The sequence below is a fragment of the Lolium rigidum genome, chromosome 3 (genome assembly GCF_022539505.1).
Source record: "Lolium rigidum isolate FL_2022 chromosome 3, APGP_CSIRO_Lrig_0.1, whole genome shotgun sequence".
NCBI lineage: Eukaryota > Viridiplantae > Streptophyta > Magnoliopsida > Poales > Poaceae > Lolium > Lolium rigidum.
In genome coordinates this window covers 240576397-240597774 of record NC_061510.1, presented here as the reverse complement: position 1 = coordinate 240597774, position 21378 = coordinate 240576397, and the positions used below count along the sequence as shown (strand labels likewise).

At 45.6% G+C, this 21378-nt stretch overlaps 2 protein-coding genes and 1 pseudogene across 2 annotated transcripts; 1 reads left to right on the top strand and 2 right to left on the bottom strand.

Moving 5' to 3' along the window:
- Positions 1 to 4299: 4299 nt before the first annotated feature.
- LOC124704723 lies at positions 4300 to 4885 on the bottom strand (annotated as a pseudogene).
- Positions 4886 to 12228: 7343 nt separating this feature from the next.
- LOC124703197 (E3 SUMO-protein ligase SIZ2-like) lies at positions 12229 to 19493 on the top strand. The gene is made up of 16 exons (XM_047235425.1): positions 12229 to 12431; positions 12913 to 12993; positions 13248 to 13296; positions 13382 to 13460; positions 13561 to 13720; positions 14107 to 14240; positions 14615 to 14683; positions 15089 to 15176; positions 15520 to 15595; positions 16065 to 16138; positions 16278 to 16385; positions 16905 to 17066; positions 17432 to 17536; positions 17612 to 17692; positions 17783 to 18704; positions 18961 to 19493. The coding sequence occupies exons 1-16, from the start codon at positions 12387 to 12389 to the stop codon at positions 19068 to 19070; spliced, it is 2343 nt and encodes a 780-aa protein (XP_047091381.1). The 5' UTR covers positions 12229 to 12386; the 3' UTR covers positions 19071 to 19493.
- Positions 19494 to 19632: 139 nt separating this feature from the next.
- On the bottom strand, positions 19633 to 20886 carry LOC124703199 (probable serine/threonine-protein kinase PBL25). Its single transcript, XM_047235426.1, has one exon. It carries the CDS (start codon positions 20884 to 20886, stop codon positions 19633 to 19635), a length of 1254 nt encoding a protein of 417 aa, XP_047091382.1.
- Between the last annotated feature and the right edge of the window lie 492 nt (positions 20887 to 21378).

The following is a 21378-nucleotide window of genomic DNA, read 5'->3' as shown; positions in this document are numbered from 1 at the left end:
CACGGCTCGGCGTCGGCCACCATGTCGTGGCGAGCGGTGGGCTTGCTTTCCGCGTGGCTACGGCTCGGCATCGGCGACCTCCAGGGCGCGGTGAGCGACGGGCTTGATTTTCAACGTGGCTCGCTAGCTCGGCGGCGGCGGCCTCCATGACGTGGCGAGCAGCGAGCTTGCTACGTCTGCGCCACACCCAGTCAACAGAAACTACCTTGCTAAATACGTGTGGGCAATGACCTTGCTAGGCACGGGTAGGCGGACGCCCCGCTAGGTCCGGCCTCTGCCACGAAGGGAAAAGGACTCATTAATTACATATTAACTGGTGTGTTAATGACATAGTTATCCTTTTCTATTAATCGTTAATTAAACATATTTTATCCCATCCCATCCCGTACATGTTTGCCCATAAACCAAACACACACATTAAGTCAACCCACGAAGGGGTATCAGCAGATCCTAGCCGTCTAAATAGAACAAAGTTCAGAGGGGGGGGGGGGGGGGGACACCGGAGCAATAGCCAATAAAAATAGTCGCATCCCTCAAAACATCATTCAAAGGGATTTTGAGGCGCACAAGACACTTAAACTTCCCCAGCCGATCACCCCAAAGGCCGCTTCGGTTCGGACGTGCTCCAAATATTGTCCGCAATGTTCACCCCGTTCCATGTACACAAGGGCTCTATCAAAGACGCCGTATACGACTTTTATACTTGATTTTTTGCTTGGGGGTTGTGTTTGGGAGACACGGTTGGGAAGGGGTGCCCCCAAACACGGTACCATGTGATGGCCCCCAAACGACCAATCTGCCGCTTTTGCCAGACGCCATTTAGGGGACACGAGTAGAGATGCTCTTAGCACGACAAATTCATCTATCTATTTGTTATCACCAGAATTTGACCGGATCAGAGGTGGGCCGCGATTGGAGATGGGCTTGAAGAATATACATGGAAGAAATACATGAATCGGCCTTGTATACAAAGTTTGGGCTAGTTTGCCCGTGTATCTGTAACATAGTAGGATACGTGTCGGTTAGATAGAGTTTGAGCTCGTGCCCAGTTGGGATTATTCCCACGATAGAAAGTCTACGGACTATAAATATGTATCTAGGGTTTATGAAATAAACAACAATCACGTTCACCACAAACCAATCTAGGCGCATCGCCAACTCCCTTGTCTCGAGGGTTTCTTCAGGGTAAGCATCATGCTTGCCTAGATCGCATCTTGCGATCTAGGCGATGCACGTTTATTCGTTGTTCATGCGTTGCTCGTCGTTGAAGCCTTTTTGATGGCGAGCAACGTAGTTATCATAGATGTGTTAGGGTTAGCATTGTTCATCGTATCATATCTTGTCGTCGTGCAACCCTTAGACATCTAGCCGTCGTTACACCTATCTTAGGTGTAAGGGCGGCACCCAGCTTGATCATTATTTAGTAGATCCGATCCGTTATGATTGCTCCTTGTTCTTCAAGGATTAGTTTAATATACGCATAGTTAGGCCTTACAAGCGGGTTGAAGGATCCGGTGGTGCGTAGGGTGTAGTTTGCTAGCCCTAGACAGGATGTTCCGAGGATCAACTTAGTGTTGGTTTTTAGGCCTTGTCTAGGGTCGGTTTACGATCACCGTGCATGGCCGCCAGGCTCAATCACGAGTAGGATGTTCCGATTATACGGTGAAAACCATAAATCGTAGTAGGTCGTTTTAGCTTTATTTTGATCAAGCAGGACCACCATCTGATCGTACACCTCGTACGGATCATGGGTGGATCGGCTCCACGAGCCGATTCACGGGACAACCTGAGAGCCGATCGAGGCTCGTATTTAATGCTTACGTGTATGCCATGCGAGGAAACTAAGCGAGGCACATCCAACACCTTCACGACCGGGTATAGGTCGGGTGGCACGCCCTTGCACCAGCATCGGACGTGCGTGCCGAGTCTTTGCGGGCCGTCGCTCGGAGGGACCAGGGCCAGCCGCAGTCCTGGGAGCCTCCCGGCTCTACAGTGTTGCCTGTCGCTGCTCGCCGGTGGGTTTCTGACCGCAACACTATTATAACATGCTCTATTATAATAAATTTTATCTGTCTCATCAGATGAGAGAGGGGCGAGGATACATGCATGCCAGTGACAAAACTCGACGTCCTTTGATTCAGTATTTATAAAGCTTAAGAGCATCTCCAGCCGCGTCCCCCAAAGCGTCCCCCGAACCGCGCCGGATCGAGCGTTTGGGGGACGTGTTTTGTTCGTGCCGCGTTTGGGGGACGTCGCTCCCCAGCCGCGTCCCCCAAACGCCGCCCCCAATCAGAAATTCAAATAGATGCATTCAAAAGAGATCGTTCCCGCCGATTCGTCGCGATCGAGTAGCGGCGATCGATCAAGAAATCTTGGGAGCGCGATCATATTACTGAGACCGGTGGTGCATGCAAATTAGAAGAAGGGGAAGGGGTTGGGCGACGGCGTCATATCACGAGTCGACGCGAGGCCCGTCGAGCACGATGACCTCGTCGCGATGCGCATGTTCGTTGTGCATGGTGCGTACGCTCCGTCGCCGACGCGAGAGGCCGGCGCGAGGTGTGCGCGATAGAAGACGCGTCGGCCTTGCTCTTCTTCCTGCTTGCCGCTGCCGCCGATGCCGCTGCCAGGGCCGCCGCATCCGCCGCCGCCATTTTGGCTTCGATGTCGTCGAGGATCTGGCCTTTGAAGAAGTTGTGCGCCGCTCGCGTCCGGGGAGACATTCCCTCTATCGACGTTCTCAACAGGGACATGTCGTCCCTGCGTTTTTTGAGCTCCAGCTTCTCCTCTTGCCTCTTGAGCAGCTCGGCCCACCTTTGGTCGGCCTTCTTGTCGCGGGAGATAAAGGTCGAGGAGACGTCGGCGAGGCATTTCGTGATCGGCGCTGCGTCTTCTCGGACGACGCGAGCGTCGGCCGAGCGGCCTTGGCAGCCTTGTTGCCCGATGAGGACGCACTGTCGAAGTTGCCGGCGGCGCGTCCGGATCAATGGCGTCCTTCCCCTTGGACGGCAACAGGCGCGTCAACCGCCATTTCTCATTCACTTTGAGCTTGCTATAGCAATGCATCAGCGCGAACGGCTTATGCCCATCCGAGTGCTTCGAGTACATATCCATGGCCCTATCAAACTAAACAAAGGAAGCATAGTCATTTCATCGAACACAATGTAGGCGCTACGGATTATGGAAGAAAGAGTCGTACCAGTTGGGCGACGTCGGCGCGGCCATTGTCGCCTCTGGTCTCTAAGTCCTGATGGTACCCATGGAAGGAGTTCACCGGCGCTTTGGATGATGGCCCATCGCGTCGACATTGCCTTCGGCTCCTCTTCATTGGCACTTTACGGTAGTCGCTGTTGATCAGGTTGCGCTCATCGAACTCGGCCTTGATCCTCACACAATACTTCCCGCTTTTTTGGTTGGCGCCGATGATGGAGTCATGGCTCACCGTCGCCCACGACTCGCACAGACAAAGATCTTCCAGAGGCGTCCACTTCGGGCACGAGGCCTTCTTCTTCTTCTTCTTCTTCTTCTTCTTCTTCTTCTTCTTCTTCTTCTTCTTCTTCTTCTTCTTCTTCTTCTTCTTCTTCTTCTTCTTCTTCTTCTTCTTCTTCTTCTTCTTCTTCTTCTTCTTCTTCTTCTTCTTCTTCTTCTTCTTCTTCTTCTTCTTCTTCTTCTTCTTCTTCTTCTTCTTCTTCTTCTTCTTCTTCTTCTTCTTCTTCTTCTTCTTCTTCTTCTTCTTCTTCTTCTTCTTCTTCTTCTTCTTCTTCTTCTTCTTCTTCTTCTTCTTCTTCTTCTTCTTCTTCTTCTTCTTCTTCTTCTTCTTCTTCTTCTTCTTCTTCTTCTTCTTCTTCTTCTTCTTCTTCTTCTTCTTCTTCTTCTTCTTCTTCTTCTTCTTCTTCTTCTTCTTCTTCTTCTTCTTCTTCTTCTTCTTCTTCTTCTTCTTCTTCTTCTTCTTCTTCTTCTTCTTCTTCTTCTTCTTCTTCTTCTTCTTCTTCTTCTTCTTCTTCTTCTTCTTCTTCTTCTTCTTCTTCTTCTTCTTCTTCTTCTTCTTCTTCTTCTTCTTCTTCTTCTTCTTCTTCTTCTTCTTCTTCTTCTTCTTCTTCTTCTTCTTCTTCTTCTTCTTCTTCTTCTTCTTCTTCTTCTTCTTCTTCTTCTTCTTCTTCTTCTTCTTCTTCTTCTTCTTCTTCTTCTTCTTCTTCTTCTTCTTCTTCTTCTTCTTCTTCTTCTTCTTCTTCTTCTTCTTCTTCTTCTTCTTCTTCTTCTTCTTCTTCTTCTTCTTCTTCTTCTTCTTCTTCTTTCTTCTTCTTCTTCTTCTTCTTCTTCTTCTTCTTCTTCTTCTTCTTCTTCTTCTTCTTCTTCTTCTTCTTCTTCTTCTTCTTCTTCTTCTTCTTCTTCTTCTTCTTCTTCTTCTTCTTCTTCTTCTTCTTCTTCTTCTTCTTCTTCTTCTTCTTCTTCTTCTTCTTCTTCTTCTTCTTCTTCTTCTTCTTCTTCTTCTTCTTCTTCTTCTTCTTCTTCTTCTTCTTCTTCTTTCTTCTTCTTCTTCTTCTTCTTCTTCTTCTTCTTCTTCTTCTTCTTCTTCTTCTTCTTCTTCTTCTTCTTCTTCTTCTTCTTCTTCTTCTTCTTCTTCTTCTTCTTCTTCTTCTTCTTCTTCTTCTTCTTCTTCTTCTTCTTCTTCTTCTTCTTCTTCTTCTTCTTCTTCTTTCTTCTTCTTCTTCTTCTTCTTCTTCTTCTTCTCTCTTCTTCTTCTTCTTCTTCTTCTTCTTCTTCTTCTTTCTTCTTCTTCTTCTTCTTCTTCTTCTTCTTCTTCTTCTTCTTCTTCTTCTTCTTCTTCTTCTTCTTCTTCTTCTTCTTCTTCTTCTTCTTCTTCTTCTTCTTCTTCTTCTTCTTCTTCCTTCTTCTTCTTCCTCGTCTCCTCGATCCGCGTCTACCTCCACGAGATCATCGTCACCGACACCCTACAGTCGTCCTCTTCCTCGCCGCCCTCTTCGTCCTCATCGTCGTCCTCCTCGTCGTCCTCCACCCCGTCCTCTTCCTCGTCGTCCTCCTCCTCAACCCCGTCGTCCTCCTCGGCACCCGGCGCCGTCGTATTCGAGCGGACCCTGCGGCCGGTGAAAGGGCCGCCGTCCGGACCGGGTTGTTGGGGTTGAAGCCGGCTGTGCGGCAGCGCATCTGGTAGTGCGGCGACAAGTTGGGCGTCACGCACCCGGGAGTGCCGGAGGGGCCGTCGTTGTAGAAGGCGGATGACGACGGCACGTTCGTACTATATGGGCTCGCGTTGGTGGCGGCGATACACCCGGCCAATATGTGTTGGTGCTGGCGCGCCGCCAGAGCCTTCTTCTCCAGCTCCGCCACCCTCCGTCCTTTCCGCTCCGCCGTCGATAGCTTCCGGAGCAGGCAATCTTGCTGCCATTGATCGTCGGTCCATCCTTCAGGCTTCTTCTTCAAAGCCGGCGCCTTCGCGGCCTCGCGAACGGCGGCGTCGCCCCTTTCGTCCCATTGCCCGGCGGCTTCTTGGCCGCTTTCTTTGCCATCTTTTTGGGGGCTGTCGGCGGCGCCATGTGGAGAGGGTAGCGCCGGCGGGTGGACGGCGGGTGGACGGCGGGAGGGAGAAACAAATCAGCGGGATAGGAGAAATGAATCGGCGGCGGGATATGTTTTGGGAGGCCTGAAATGCGCGGCGGTATAGGCGCGATTTGGCGGGAGCGGCGGGATTTGGCGGGAGTGTGAGACGAATTTTCCCTGTGCCGCTGACGGGTCGGGCCCGCGTCGGTTCGCCTCGCTTTTCGTTGTGTCCGGCGTCCCCGGTGCGTCCCCTGTGGGACGGGGACGGGCTCGGGGCGCCGGACACCGTATCGGGGCGCGCCGGACAAAAATGGGCTTTGGGGGACGCGGAAACGGCTGGAACGGTTTTTTTGTCCGGCGCGCCCCAAATTCCTTTGGGGGACACTTTGGGGACGCGGGTGGAGATGCTCTAAGAAATTAACTTAACCCACAAACGAATTAAGCAGCAGACTGTGCGTCTGTGCCAAGCAATGTGCAACAGCTTCATCGCCCGATCTTTGCTGGAGTTTGACTCCAGAGAGCAGTATGGAAAGCTGGGGAATATTTTGCCCTGTCCTGTCCATATCCCGCAAATGGACAGAGCAATTAGTTTGTTCTTTCATCTGGATGCTTAGTTCATGGATTATACCATCGGTCGTGCTACACACATGTTGTTCCACAAAGGGAACTAACTAAGGTGCTAACGGAAATGTTCCCTTTGCGAGTCGATGCGTGTCATGAGTTAGCTTTCGCACAAATTCCATTTTTCAGGTCTGGAGTCCACTTTGCCTCGGTGTCACCCGCATGCTTTCATAGTTCTTTTTTTTCAAGTGAATTTTATCTCTCTGTTTTTTTCTGCCATTATTCTCACTAGAGCAAGCACTGTCTTCTTATAAAAAAAACATAATTAAAAAATGCAGTGATGGCAGAGATTTGATGAGCAATTTTATTGGGGTATTTTTTTTCAAAAGATCTCCAGTATTGTGTGCAATATTAAATGACCAGGATGTTTAGAGATGTATGTCTAGTTACTATATTTTCTAGACAAAATATTACAAGACACAATTATTGGGGCTAGGGTTTCAGAAAAGCAGTGGCGAAGATTTTTTTAAATACAAAAACACAACTATTGGGCTAATTATGTTACAAAGACCTATATCTCGTGTTGTAGGACATTGGCACATTGGGCCAACCAGTCAGACGCCATGCGGCAAAGAAGCTGGTTATATGCACATTCATTTTTCACCAACCGGACCTAGCTCATAGTAGGCTCGGTGCCACGAACAAATTTGAGTCCCCAACCTATCCTACGTCTTTCTTTTTTGCATGTTCACTTCACTTGAATGTGAGGAGAGGATTGACTTCCCTCCCTCACATGTGTATTTGTTGCATTCCGACATCTATGTAGGCGACGACCCTAGAGCTACTATGGGGGTCACCTCATGAAGGAAGGGAGCGGGTGAAGAAAAATGAACTCCAATGGTGTTGCTGAAGTGCGAGGAAGGCTCATCATACTGGAGTTAGTGGTGTTGCACATAGCATTAGTGTTCTTTCCTATTTGGGGATTTTGCTAAGATATAGAGATGGGCGGGTCAAGGGGGAAATGTTGGACCTAGCCACTTAGCTGATCCCTCGTGCCAGGTTAGGTCATGTCTGGTTCGTGGGAATAGACCGGAGAAAACTCGCTCTTTTGCTAGGTGGTGTCTTACAGGTAGGCCTAGTGTCCAAAATGCCGTCATCAAGCGGGGTAAAACACGACAGTATTTGGGTTCCGTGAAAGAATTTACCCCAATAGTGGTGGCCTTTTGATTTTTTTCCTTTAGTTTGTGCTTGTGTAAAACCATGTCCCAAATATTTATTGTTTCTGATATTTGTTCTAATTTCCATAAGCTAGACGATCAACTAACTTTGGATGAGCATCACAAAAACAAAATAAAAAAAAAGTTGACTGGTTCGTAGGTCAGATCACATATGAACACATTAAATTATACTCCTGGTAGCAGTAAATATCATGGAAGAAACCAAGTTCATAACATAGAGGAAGGAGAGAAGGTAGCTTCTGGCACATTCCCTTGGCATAGCATGTCATACTCCTATGACCTCACCAGCATACATGCATCTCTGCAACATTCATTCATAGGTCAACTTCTAGGTAGCATATATGCCAAGAAAAGGGAGGCTGTTGCAATTTGAGTCCTAATCCAAATGCTTCTTCCCTTCCCCGAGATGTACATGTACTATGCGTTAACAACAAAAGTATCTTCCTCTCTGTTACTAGTAGATTTCTATGTGCATGCATGCATGTCGCCTCTAGCTTGCTCCTAAAGTAGCTAGCACAAGTATCTTTCTGACGAAAGCCATGGATGGGCATGTTGGGTCCCCTTCCCCTAAAGTTTAAAGTGGTGTACAGTGCAAAGAGCCAAACAGGAATGCCAGCTGCCTAACACCACTTGGTAGGCGCGTTGGAAGCTTGTGTTCGAACAATTCTTTCAGCTTATTTGGTCAAATACATGGTTTTTCTGGCAAGCAACCGGGCATCTCCCCTTCCGGTATTACTTCTTTTTTCATCAGCAAAACTGCAAAAGCGCATTTCAAGATAGCATATGCATTCACATGCCAAAAGAACTTGCCAGTAATCCTGTAGATAGCTAGTAGCTAGGTTGAAGATAAGAAGAGTATCATGAATTAAGCATGGTCTACTATTCTACTATCAGTGGAGATTTGGAGCACATGGACATGAGTGATCCTTCTTTTTCAAATGAAAAATTAAAATAATATATCTGAGTTTCAAAGAAGGGCGGGCCTAGTGCAGCGGTAGAGCCTCACCGCCTGTGACCGAGAGGTCCCAAGTTCGAGTCGCGGTCTCCTCACATTGCATTTCGTGAGGGTAAGGCTTACCACTAACACCTTCCCCTGACCCCGCACAGTGCGGGAACTCTTAGCACTGGGTACGTCCTTTATATCTGAGTTTCAAAAAAACACTAAAAAAATCAGGCTGTAGCCAGTGATATATACCACAAACTTGCAAACAATCAATTGGAAATAATGTGTATTTTAAGCTACACAAAAATGAAAAATAGTGTGGATCATATCTGAGTATCTCATTTTCGCATCTCCAAAAAATATAGATTTTTTTTGGAGAAAAGAAGGTTGAAACCCCTGGCCTCTGTATCAAATAGATACATACAATATTTAATTAGATTTTATTCAAAAAATTCCTAGCAAGAGCATACATATAAAAAAATCCCGAGTTCACCACACAACACCTACAAACCCGGCAGATTTCTCAATATTTTTGTAGCCCATAATAAAAAGAATTTCGAATTGTGGTTTTGCACGCTTGTAGGATATATCATTGACAAAGTCCATAATTGTTTTCATCTTTTCTAAAACTTACAAATAAGATTTTAAAAAATAGTATAGAGGGATCACTTGAGCTCATACGCATACCAACTTTTCCTGTCTACTTTGCAATATATTCTCTCGATCACTAGTTTCTCCCTTTCTCTCCTGCCTGCTATACTATCGCAAAGTCTCCGGCTAGCACGAACATAGCACTTTGTTCAGCGCCACTTGCACCCATATCTTTTCCAAGATTCAGACTTTGGGAGTGAAACTGTGACTGTGAAACGAGAGGAGAGCTTTGAGTGGAAAGAATAATGCAGCAGGGAGAGCGGAGCAGATCGAGGAGAGAGCACAATCTTGCAGGAGAATAAGAATATTCTCGAGCCATATTGACGCGCATAGCAATATAGCTAGCATACAGGCGAGGAGGAGCCAGTTAAGCCGAAATGGAATTCCTCCTGGCCCCAATGGGAATATAGGATGCAATGCAAGAACATCCTTTTGGCGCAAAAGCTGGTCGCACTAGCACTAGCGTCATGTCGCCGGAAAGGCCACTCACGTGAATTGGGGTGGCCTGGCACTAGATCATTGGCTTTACATTACGATGTTCTTGTCCTGACCTTTCTGTGTAGTACTGGTAGCTTGGCAAGTTTTCAGCTAGTGTGCGCTTCTCGTTGATAATTCATTCGTGCTGGGCTGTCGAGAACCCGCAACGGATCGATGCAGCCCGCAATGTTTACATGGGCCTTCACTGGAGCTGGACCACGATTACATTTCCACCCACAACACTCTCAATGTTCCTCCAATTCCTAGAAAAAAAAACTCAGTCTTCTTCCTCTTGTCCACATGGAGACCACGATGTCGATTTTCTGTTGGTAACTGTACGAAACGGACAGTATGATTGTACAGAGAAGGCGAACGTGGAGCAAAAACTAGGACGCGGTTGGTGACTCAATGTCTGAAACTGTGAATCAGCTGCACTACATCGCCTACCCTGCCATGAACGCTGGTGTGGGTAATGGGCAGGCCCTAGCCCTTGGTCATCATATCCGAAGAATGCCGGCTCGTTTTGGTATGTGGAGAACATAAATATCTCCAAGGAAAACTTTCTTCTCGGACGAAGTAGATGTGTCGAGCTCCATGCACTTGGTCCGTTTGTGATGGTCAGGCTCGGAGCAGGCGGCGGTGAGCTCATATCACGGACGGCGGAGAGAGGAGCTGAAGACCATGGCCGGGTGTGCAAAGTAAGCGCTTGACGTGTGCAATCACAGATAATGCAGAACTAATACATCATACCTGACGTCAGACGCGTCACGTAGAGGTACTGAGCGGTGCCAACATGGTGGCACGCCGAGGTCTCTGTTACTACAGTACATCGGACCACTTCACTTCTTTCTCGACAAAAGTGACACAAATCTATTTTTTTTTGAGACAAACACAAATCTTAATTTGCTTTGCATCCTGCGTACATACGTAGGCGGAGCTGGGCCCAAGACTATTAGGGCAATGGCCCGAAAATGTCCCTTTTCCTACATAAGTCGTATGTATTGAATTTAGCCCATGGTGCAAAGACTCTCCATCCAGCCCACCAATGCCTCTCTCTGCCTCTCTGTAGGCCTTCTTAGCCACTACCCACCCGGACACAACCTACAATAACGTGGATACAGCCCACCAAGATTTGCTCTTTTTTTAGATTTTAATGTTGTATATCTTTACCATGTACTACTTGCTACTATTAATATATACTCCTTCCATTTAGAAATGTAAGATGATGAAGTATTTTTTTGGTTCATCCACTTTAGTTTGTATATAGTTTATTTTTATGTGTAGGTTCACTTACTTTGGTTTGTATCTAGTTTAATTTAAAAGTACCTAAAACATCTTACAATGATGCATAGAGGGAGTATGTATTTATTGTCAGAAAATATAATAAAGTGGCAACACAGTAACAGGCTAAGGTTATTCTCAAAAAATAAAGTAAGAGAGAGAACGATCATATCAATCAGGTATTGAACAACGGTGCACTTGAAAGAGTTGAAAAACTCAAGGCATCAAGGAAAATACTAAAATTACATCATGAACTATTCATGTCTCATATTTTATTTTGTCATCATTTTCGGAATTTAGCGGTTCACTTCCACATCATTTGGAGGTCTTGCAAAACTAGAGGTTTCCAAATTCCAAGTCACAAACTTTAGGCTAATTGACGTGGGGTCTCCACGGCAATCCCCATGGTTGATGGACTTGGGTTTAAGGGAAGAAGATGCGCTAGATAGTTCGTAGGCTAACCGATAAAGAGGAGGCACGGTTTACCTAGGTTCAGACCTTCGGAGGGTAAAACCCTAGTTACTGCTTGTTTGTTCTTGATTGATGATGATTATTACAATGTCGCTCTCATGGCTATGGTATTCTCTCTCTAGCTAGATTCAATCTCCCTAGAGTCTATCTTAGTCCTTCTCCCCGGCGACCCCTCCTAGCCTTTATATAGGATGATAGATCTCGGGTATCGTATCCGGGTTGGTTACATGTTAACGATGGACTTTAGGGTTCCATGTCTTGGGCCTGTCCTTGTTCCACACATCATGAACATGAGTCTGGGGCGCTTGATGATTGCCATATTGTCTTGGACTTCTTGATCCTTAGGAGGCCATCAGGTCGGCCTCTTATTGCGCCACACCATGTATGTCAATGATAGGCACCAGAATAGTCGTGCCCATGTCAGGCGCTTACCTACGACTTCTTCAGCAAGAATACAAATGAGCATGTCGGCTTTCACCGGCTGAGTGTGCTTCGGTTGTCTTTCTTGTCGCTTCTGCTGGGTCAAATAGAAAAAAGGAAAACATGCCACACGTGGTAATTGGGGTGGATGTGGCATGCACGGTTGGAAAAGTTAGGGTGCAAGCGAACCAAAAAAAGAAGAAGCGCGTCACGTCGTGGGAAACTGGTGGGGTGAGACATGCGAGATCCAAAAGGAACCGCCACATCATGCGCGGGAAAAGTAACCGTGCATACCGTCACTTCCTTGCAAGCAAAATCCATAAAAAAATTCTTACATCTCACGAGGTTATATCTTAAACATAGTGAGCATGAACAAAAAAAGATAGCAGAACACATAAGTTCAAAACAAAAGGTGGACGGGTTTGGGACTTTGGGGTGTGGTGGAACATGTGAGGTGAGAGAGAACACTTTAAGATTCGTGCTAGCTCTTGCAGGGTACACGTGTCGCTCCCAGATCCCTTGCTCGTCCGTTGTCGCCTCCAAAAAGGGGAGAAGAGAAACGCTCCAGCCAGAGCCAGCCACCCAGCCACTGACGCTAGGCCGCCGGGCGCCGCCGCCGCCCACCAACACCCCTCCTCTCCGCTCCTGTGCCCTCCCGAGACGGCGATCATTCTAGTTCCTTCTCGAACCTTCTCCGCCCCCCAGCCCCTCTCCCGAACCGCCGCCGTTCCTTCCTTCTCCTTTCTCGGCCGCCCGCCCATCCGAGTCTAGAAAAACCCCCAGCCATGGCGCCGGAGCCCGTCGACGATCCGGTGGTCGCTTCCTGCAAGGTATGACACGGTGACCCTCTATATCCTTTCGTGCCTCATATGTGTATACTTCTGCGCGCTCAATCTGACGATGATGAGTTCCAAGGCCCTCTCCGATGACCCCTCATCTCATAGCCGATAATTCCTGTGCCCATTTAGTTAGATTTATACTCCAGAAGTTTAAGCCTGTTTATCCGTATATGCGTCCATAAAGTCTCAATTGTTCTTGTAGACGGACGAAATGTCCCCCCTTTTGCAGCCTGAACTACTTGTGTTTGCCAGTAGATGTACGGCCTTCTTCAGAAAAAAAATTAGTTGCCCCCCTGGTAAAATTTGTTCTTGTTTGCATTACCCTTTACGCAGAATCAACTGGGACAGTGTACGTGAGTACATTTTAGATATTTCTTTCTGTCATTCTTGTGAAGATGCTTCTCTTACCAATTATGTAGAGGGATGAGAATGGCTGCATCATCTGGCCTCTGAATAAATGCTTTGTTTGCAGGGCATGTTGAAGAACTTCCGACTAAAAGAGCTGAAGGATGTCCTGTCTAAGCTTGGACTTCCAAAGCACGGAAAGAAGCAGGTTTGTTCACTGCTATTGTGTATATCTACGTTTCACGCAAATAAATTCTTGATGTTGATCTTCTTCACATACATTGCTCGTATGTTTCTGGGCTTCCTTCATTGTGGGAAAGCACATAACGATTCGACTTTTGTGGCCTCCATATCTATTGCATATACAATTGTGGAAACTAATTAACTTCCATGTGCCGTTAACTATTATGATTTTGGAATATTTACTTCTCAACCATTTTGGTTTTGTGTTTTTCGATACAGGATCTGGTGGACAAAATCCTTGCTATACTGTCCGATCAACAGGATCAAGGTACATTACATTTTTTTCAGTGATCTTTTTAGAGTAGTGTTTGTGCCGGAAATTCATACGGTATCATTTTCATTTTGTCTCGTAGCCTCACGAATTGATGTATTACCAAAGAAAATGATGCTTGGAAAAGAAACGGTGCTGAAAATAATCGAGGACACTTTTAGGTGAGTTTACATTTCCTCGTACAATTACCTTGTGTTCTTATTATATTGATTGAGTCTAATAAAGCTTTTGTGCACTGTTGATTTTTCCAACTATTTCTAGAAAAATGCGCGAGCCTGCGACTGCGGTTTCAGCCTCTGGAAATCAGATTGAGCTGGGGCTCGCTGTAAAGCCTGTAAGTAAATCAGATGGTTCTGCTCAGCTGGATGTGAAGGTCCGTTGCCTCTGTGGTAACTCCATGGCCACTGGGTCCATGGTTAAGGTACAGTTCTCACGACACGTATGACTATATGACTGCTAGGTGGTGTTATTCACTCAAACTAGTTCAATAAGATCTTCAAAATTTATCCATCAATCCTGTTAATTTTACAGACAGTATGTTGAATTATAAAAGCAGTTAATTTTGTCATTTTGCCATATTCTGTAATTTTAATGCAGTGATGTTTATGTATCCTGAAACTTCAAAGGAGCTAATTTGTATGGATTACTATCTTTATTATAAAATGAAGCCCGTATCTATGTGTCCTGAGCATTACCATCCTTGTAGCATTTAAGTCTTCCATTATTCCCTCATTTAGAGGTAAGTAGCATTCTGTAATCTTGTTCATGACAGGTTCTCTTGCTTTAAAAAAAAAAAATTCTTTTCAGTGTGATCACCCGCGATGCAATGTATGGCAACATGTTGATTGTGTCATCATACCTGAGAAGACTGCATATGGCGCTCCTCAAGAAATACCTTCCATCTTTTATTGTGAAATGTGCCGAGTCAGCAGGGCAGACCCGTAAGTTCTTTTAACCTTTCGTTTAGTAGAAAATCCTTCCTTAACCATGCATGATCATGTATTTTTACATTTTAAATTTATTTTAATTTGCGATCCTGTGCCAGTTCTTATCATGTGATGTTTCAAGTTATTTCGATTTGCTCATGGTCACACATTGAATTATTTGAGCTGTCCTGTAGCATTAATCATGTATAAAACTCTCGTTACTCAGCAACTTAGAACTGATCTATCTGCATCTCTTTTATATGTTTTCCTTTTCTTGGCTGCGTATTCTACATTTTAAGCTGAGCACATTAGTTAGTCAGGTCAATTACACTTTGGTCATGATTTTAAATTGCCTATCGTTCTGACATTGTTTTATCTGCAATTTGCAGTTTCTGGGTCACTATTAGCCACCCATTACTTCCAGTGTTACTACCTCCTTCTAACATAGCGGCAGATGGGTAAGTAACACATTGTTTTATACTAAAGCCCCTTGTTTTTGCACCTCCTCCACTGCCCTTCCCTCTTCAGTGACCGGGCGTCGCCACACCCTGTTGACTGGGCTCGCGGGGGAGGCCATCTGTGTCTCCTTTTTTTGTTTGCTTTACAGCCGTAGATGATTTGTGTGATCATGATTATTCCTTTTTGTATATAAAAAAGTAAACACGATACAGTTGCTGTATATCTGATGACCATGTTGATACCTTCAGACTTGAGTAACTAGATGACCACATTAATGTTCCATTTTTTTCCGAGTATATTGAAAAGGAAGAAATGAGTTATGCCCAACCACAGGGGCAGCATACAGCAAACATCATGGTGCCTCTGCAATTTTCATATTATTTGTGATTCATGCTTATGTCCAGGTCATATACTGTACAGTATGTCGAGAAAACCTTTCCATTATCAAGAGCTCATAGAGAACTGCTACAGAAAGCTGATTATGACATTCAGGTTAGTTTCGTTCCCTTCATTTCCTTGAACTGTTATCTTTGTGCAGGATTATCTATAAATAACCATATATTTGTTCATATTATTATGATACTCCCTCTGTTCGATAATTCTTGTTGCAGATTTGGATGTATCTATTTACAGAATATGTCTAGATACATCCAAATTTGCGACAAGAATTATGGAACGTAGGGAGTACATAACATTATTAAAAAAAAGTAGCAATTACAAAGAAATGTTGGTGTTTTGCTCAATTACTAATATCATTCCATCTTAGAGAATATTGGACTACTACATGTATCCATTTTTTATATTGGGTTTCGTTGCACCAATTATGTTCTTGCAGGTTTGGTGTATACTTCTTGATGACAAAGTTCCTTTTAGGGTGCACTGGCCTTTACAATCTGATATGCAAGTTAATGGTACTTCCATCGGCTTACCATATGTATACATATTTCCGACAGGCTCTTGTAGGACATTATGCTTTCAGTTGGTCAATTTTTCGTTGTTAGGGTGATTTGGGTTTAAGTTGTTTCTCACTTTTGTTTTCAAGCTTTGATTGCCCTTGGTTTGCTGCACTGGATACCATTTGTCATATTTAGCTCATTTTATGCTGTATTCCCTTGCCTTATCATGAGTGTTGTGTGCATGCACACATGTATGCACCTATGCTTAGTGCACTTATGCATGCCTCCATATTGGCAACATAGGAATTAAATACTTTGTATTCTGCATCATTCCAGGCTTATAGATATAGATACGATCTGGCCTTTTTCCGGTTTAGTTATGTAGAACATGCTATGACAACCAACAACTGTCCTTTCATATTGAATTGTAAGTTCAATCATCTAGCTCTGAGCTATTCATTTTGGGAATTATTTGTTTTCTCAGGTATTCATGTTAGGGTTGTCCATAGGCAAGCTACACAGCAGCTGGGAGCCAATAGTAGAGATGATGGTTTTGTAGTAAGTATCCTGTTGCAATGGAGCATGCTGTTCTTCAACTTTATAGCTTAAAAATGATTTGCCTATATATTTTATAATAAATATTGATTAGTTACATGATACATCTTCTGTTTAATCCTGCTTATTATTTTGTCTCCAGTTAACACAATATTTGAAAGAAGGTCCCAATAAGATTGTTCTATATAGAAGTGACTCTCGCACGTTCTGTTTGGGAGTCAGAATTGCCAAGAAGAGATCTCTGCAAGAGGTATTGCTTATGGTATACTGTGTCACATGAAAGGCATTTCCATTATTAACCACGATATTCTCCAGAAATACATATTTGACAAATAACTAATTTGGATCAGAAAAAGCTCCAAAAAAAAATCCTTCCCATGATTAGCGCTTATCATTATATTCTTTGAATCATGTTATCTTTCCCTTTTTCATCAACCCTGAAAATGTGTTGCTTTTTCTTCTTTCTTGATCTTATTTCTTAATTGTAAGGCCTCAAGATAGCTGTTTTAGGTGATGAAAGATGGCACAAAACTAATTATGTACGTTATAGAAGGGTTCCAAATCCCAGTTGGTTCCTGGCCATGATTTCTGTTTTACAGTAAACTGGGCTATTCAAAAAGTATTCTCTATACAAGCTCCAGGAAAATGCCAGAAAGGTTCTTTCAGCAGTTACCACAAACAAGCTGATACCTGGCAAGCATCAAGTTACTGAGATTTGGAACCCTCCTTTACTGTTTAATACCTCTTTTAAAAGTTTGATAATGGACAGGTCCTAAATTTGGTGCCAAAGGAGCATGATGGTGAGAAGTTTGATGATGCCCTTGCTCGCGTGCGTCGCTGTGTTGGTGGTGGAACTGAGGCAGATAATGCAGACAGTGATAGTGATATTGAGGTTGTGGCAGATTCGGTCTCTGTAAATCTCCGATGCCCTGTAAGCACTCTGGCCATTAATGAGAATGTTTAGATCTTTAATGATATTGCTGATATGCTCCTACTTGCCCTGATATGACTCTTACCCTTGACCTCATGTCCACTAGAATATTGAGTACTAGCGTTTGCCATCTCACATTCTGTGTCAACCATGACACACACGGTTTAAATGTAACTTCCTAGATTCGTTATCTTTATTTTATGATAATGTTTAATCTGGATACTTTTGTAGAATCCCATGTTGGCAACATGGTATTGTTTGATTCATAGTATGTTTTGCGATCCTTCTCACAGAGTTAGTCATTATGTTTTTGATATTACATTCTTTAAAGTATGTCTTCATCATGTAAAAGCTATTTTCTACAGATGACTGGCTCGAGGATTAAGGTAGCTGGTAGGTTCAAACCCTGTGTTCACATGGGTTGTTTTGACTTAGAAGCTTTCGTGGAACTTAATCAACGCTCACGGAAGGTTTGGTTACTTTTCTCAAATCAACTTTTTTTTCTCTTTCGTTTGTCTAATCAAAGTACATCTGTTTGTCTGCAGTGGCAATGCCCAATTTGCCTGAAGAACTATTCCCTGGACAACTTAATCATTGATCCTTATTTCAATCGCATCACTTCATTAGTGAGTTTATACTGTAACTGAATTACATGTTTCATCTATGCTATCCAATTATGCATCTTTATCTAATTTTGTTGCGTCTTGGTGATCTAGATCCAAACATGTGGAGATGATGTATCTGAAATTGATGTCAAGCCTGATGGTTCCTGGAGAGCTAAGGGTGGAGCGGAACTGAACGATCTTATGCAGTGGCATCTACCAGATGGTACTCTCTGTATGTCCACAGAGATAGGATCCAAACTCGACATGGGTGATTTAAAGCATGAGCTTAGAGAACCATTGCCTGAAGAGACGAGTTGCCGTCTTAAGTTGGGAATTAGGAGGAACAACGATGGCAAGTGGGAAATTAGCAAGAGAGTGGATGCTAATTTGAGACCATCTTCAGAGAATGATCAGAAAAGGCACTTTGAAAATGGGAAACAAGTCACGCATACTAGCAACACTAATCATGAGAGTGCCAAAGGTGGAAGTTATAATTTAGAACCGGGAAGATTGGATCACCCTACGAACAATGTATATGATCTCAATACTTCTCCTGGGGATGAGCAGGTTCCAATAGTTCTTAGTGACTCGGATGATGAAAATGCCACGGTGTTGTCTCCTAGCGATGTGCTTTGTGGCTCAGCAAATGACACTGGGAATCAATTTCCACCACCTAATCCAACTGAGACTTCAGGAGGACCAGACGAAACTTCATTTTTTCTTAACGATAGCTTTGATCTGGGGCTGACATTTTGGGAGCATCCTTCTGGTACGCAAGATAATCCTGCCACACAGGGAGTAGGTCATCTAGGTGAACTGCAAGACTACCCTGCCAACAACTTATCCCTTCAAGGGCCAGTCACTACGGTTAATTTGGACCTATTAGCATCAGAAGCAAACCCACCAGAATATGGACATGATAGGGCGTTGCAAGCATCTCTTACCCTTGATTGCGCTGATGAAAGTTTAGTTAATGCCAAAAATGCTTCCGAGAAAAAGCGGAGCCATGTGGATGAAATTGCTGCTTCTGATGGTACGGCACAGTTTGTTGTGATTTTTCTTAATTCCATTTTAAGTCACTTGGATAGTACTTTTTGCACAACTTCTATTGCAGTTTTGTCCATTGTCAATTTTCTTTTAGATTGAACTGCCATTGCAAATGTCAACACTTGAGTTTAGACCCATTTTGCTTATTTGTACTTTTGTTCCCTTATGTGAACAAAGTGACCCATAATTTCATGCCTCTGCACTCTAATCGAAGGATGTAACATTTGATTCCCTGCGTGCAGATTCAGTTCTCAGGAGTGTGAATGATGATGGCGGCGACTTGGCTGGAGATAGATCTGGTGGCCCTTCCTCTCAGCATCAACAGCCACGGTCAGTTCGGCCAAGATACTGATTAGCATCTGTAGTTCGGGTGCTCCATACTATTCGTTGGCTGGCCCGGAATGAACAGTTGCTCCAGTGTCTTCGAAGGACCTGATCGGTGCTGAGATGAATGCAGTGGCATCTATACAAGTAGCAATTCGTTTCTATCTTCTTTTTGTTTGTCATGGTGGCACTTTGGAGGCAGTAGAATCAATTTAGTGAAACGTGAACTGTACAGGGATCAGCTCCATTGTGTCTGTAGGCAATGTTGTAGTAGCATATAGCAGTTAACTAAGTTAACGGTGGCGCTGCAAGGTTGTCCGTCTTCTAAAGAGTCTCCCTAACTTTTCCCTTTCAGCTTTTGGCAAGAATTAATGTGCCATGCTTTGGTGGAGTATGTTGTTTTCTGTAGCAACAGCATGGGATTTAGCGGTGGTATTTCAAGGAATCGCTATATAAGATGCTCATCTAAAAGTGTGAGCCAAAAATCCCTCGCTTTTTTATTTCATTTTTTGAGATGCAAACCACACAGGTAATGTGAGCCAATGCCGTCAGATGTGTGTAAATATAATGATGGAAGTGGAAGGCGGGCGTCATCTCGGAGCGGATACAACAGACAGGTCGTCGTCGGCCGTGGCGAGGAAGCTGAGCGCCATGACGACGTCGGACATGATGGGCCGCACGGTGTCCTCCTCCTGCAAGCACATGGCAGCCACCGCCACCGCCTGCTTCAGCTCCCTACCGCACGGTGCCTCTTCTCCTTCCTGGAGGAGCCGAGGGTCGACCAGCTCCTGCAGCCTCCTCTGCTCCCCGAACATGGGCGCCGCCCAGGCCACGAGGTTCTGCTCCCCCTCCGGCCTGCTGTCGTCGAGGACCCGTCTTCCCGTGATGAGCTCCAGCAGCACCACGCCGAAACTGTACACGTCCGACTTCACCGTGAGGTGACCCGTCCTCACGTACTCGGGCGCGCAGTACCCGTACGTCCCCATCACCCTCGACGACGAGTCCTTGATCTCCTCTTCCTCGCCGCCCTCACCGTTGTGGGTGGTGTCGGTCGGGGCCCCGGCGAGCTTGGCGAGCCCAAAGTCAGAGAGCCTGGCGTGGTATCCTTCGTCGAGGAGGATGTTGGAGGACTTGAAGTCGCGGTAGATCACAGGCGGGTTGGCCGTCTCGTGGAGGAACTCGAGGCCCTCGGCGGCGCCGTGCGCGATCCTCATCCTGGCCCGCCATGGCAGGACCGGTGGCGGCGGCGACTCGGCATCGGCGTCGGCGTTGGGGCGCCGGGAGGACACAAAGAGGTGGTTCTCGAGGGAGCCGAGCGGCATGAGGGGGTAGACGAGGAGCCGCTGGTTGCCGTCAGCGCAGTATCCAAGGAGGCCGACCAGGTTGGGGTGGCTGAAGAGGCCGCTGAGCATCAGCACCTCCACCAGGAACTCGTGGTCGCCCTGGTACCCCGTGCGGTCCAGCTGCTTCACGGCGACGGGCGACGAGCCGATGAGGCCTCTGTAGACGCGGCCGAACCCGCCCTCGCCGAGGAGGTTGGCCTGGCTGAAGCTGTTGGTGACGGCGGCGAGCTCGCGAAATGTGAAGGACCGCGCCGACACGACGCTGTGGTTGTAGCCGCCGGCGCCGTCGACGGAGTGACGGCCGGGTGCGTCGGTGACCGTGCTGCTCGACCGGATGAACCGTTTCCGATGGGCTGCTGCAGCGGCGGCATGGGCGCAATTGGAGGTGGTGTGCTTAATCTTCCTGAAGGTGGCGCTCCTCCCGGGCCTGGGCCTTGGCCGGCTCGGCTCGTCGTCCATGACCGCGCCGTCGTGTGGGAAACAACGGAGCCAGCTCAACATCTTGTCCGGCCGGGAGCCCGGCCGGGAGAAGCTAGGAATGGGAGGTCAGGAAGCAATGGAGGTGGGGAGATTTGGCTCGCCCGTTGCATGGGAAAATGCATGCCCTTTTCAAGGATGGTCCTGCCTGCTACATGCATGGTTTTGAACCCATTGTCCCTATTCATGGCTAATCCCGCGCTGTCCATCCCTTACCCGGCCATAATGTTTTCTTAGTTTTTTTTTTCTTTTTTTTTTACAATGAGAATTAATGAGATGTACACGTACAAACAATTTTTTTTATAGTATATATGATGGACTAATGAGCTGCTTGGCTTGTTAAGGCTGGGCTCGCAAGCTCGTGATCACTAAGGTTTAGATCGTTAAGCCCGTTCAAACTAACAAGTCAAAATTATTGTTTAGCTCTGTTCGTTAGAGTCTCATAGGGAAGGAAATTCACGACCTTCTCGTTAAGATCATTTAAAAAAACTGGCTAACAAGTTAAGTAGTACATAC

Bases quoted from the DNA above. Each gene is read 5' to 3' on its own strand.
- LOC124703199 (XM_047235426.1), bottom strand. From the start codon at position 20,886: ATGTTGAGCTGGCTCCGTTGTTTCCCACACGACGGCGCGGTCATGGAC.
- LOC124703197 (XM_047235425.1), top strand. From the start codon at position 12,387: ATGGCGCCGGAGCCCGTCGACGATCCGGTGGTCGCTTCCTGCAAG. The intron at 17,067-17,431 runs GTAAGCACTCTG...TATTTTCTACAG, and splicing joins CTGTAAATCTCCGATGCCCT to ATGACTGGCTCGAGGATTAA. The intron at 17,537-17,611 runs GTTTGGTTACTT...GTTTGTCTGCAG, and splicing joins TTAATCAACGCTCACGGAAG to TGGCAATGCCCAATTTGCCT.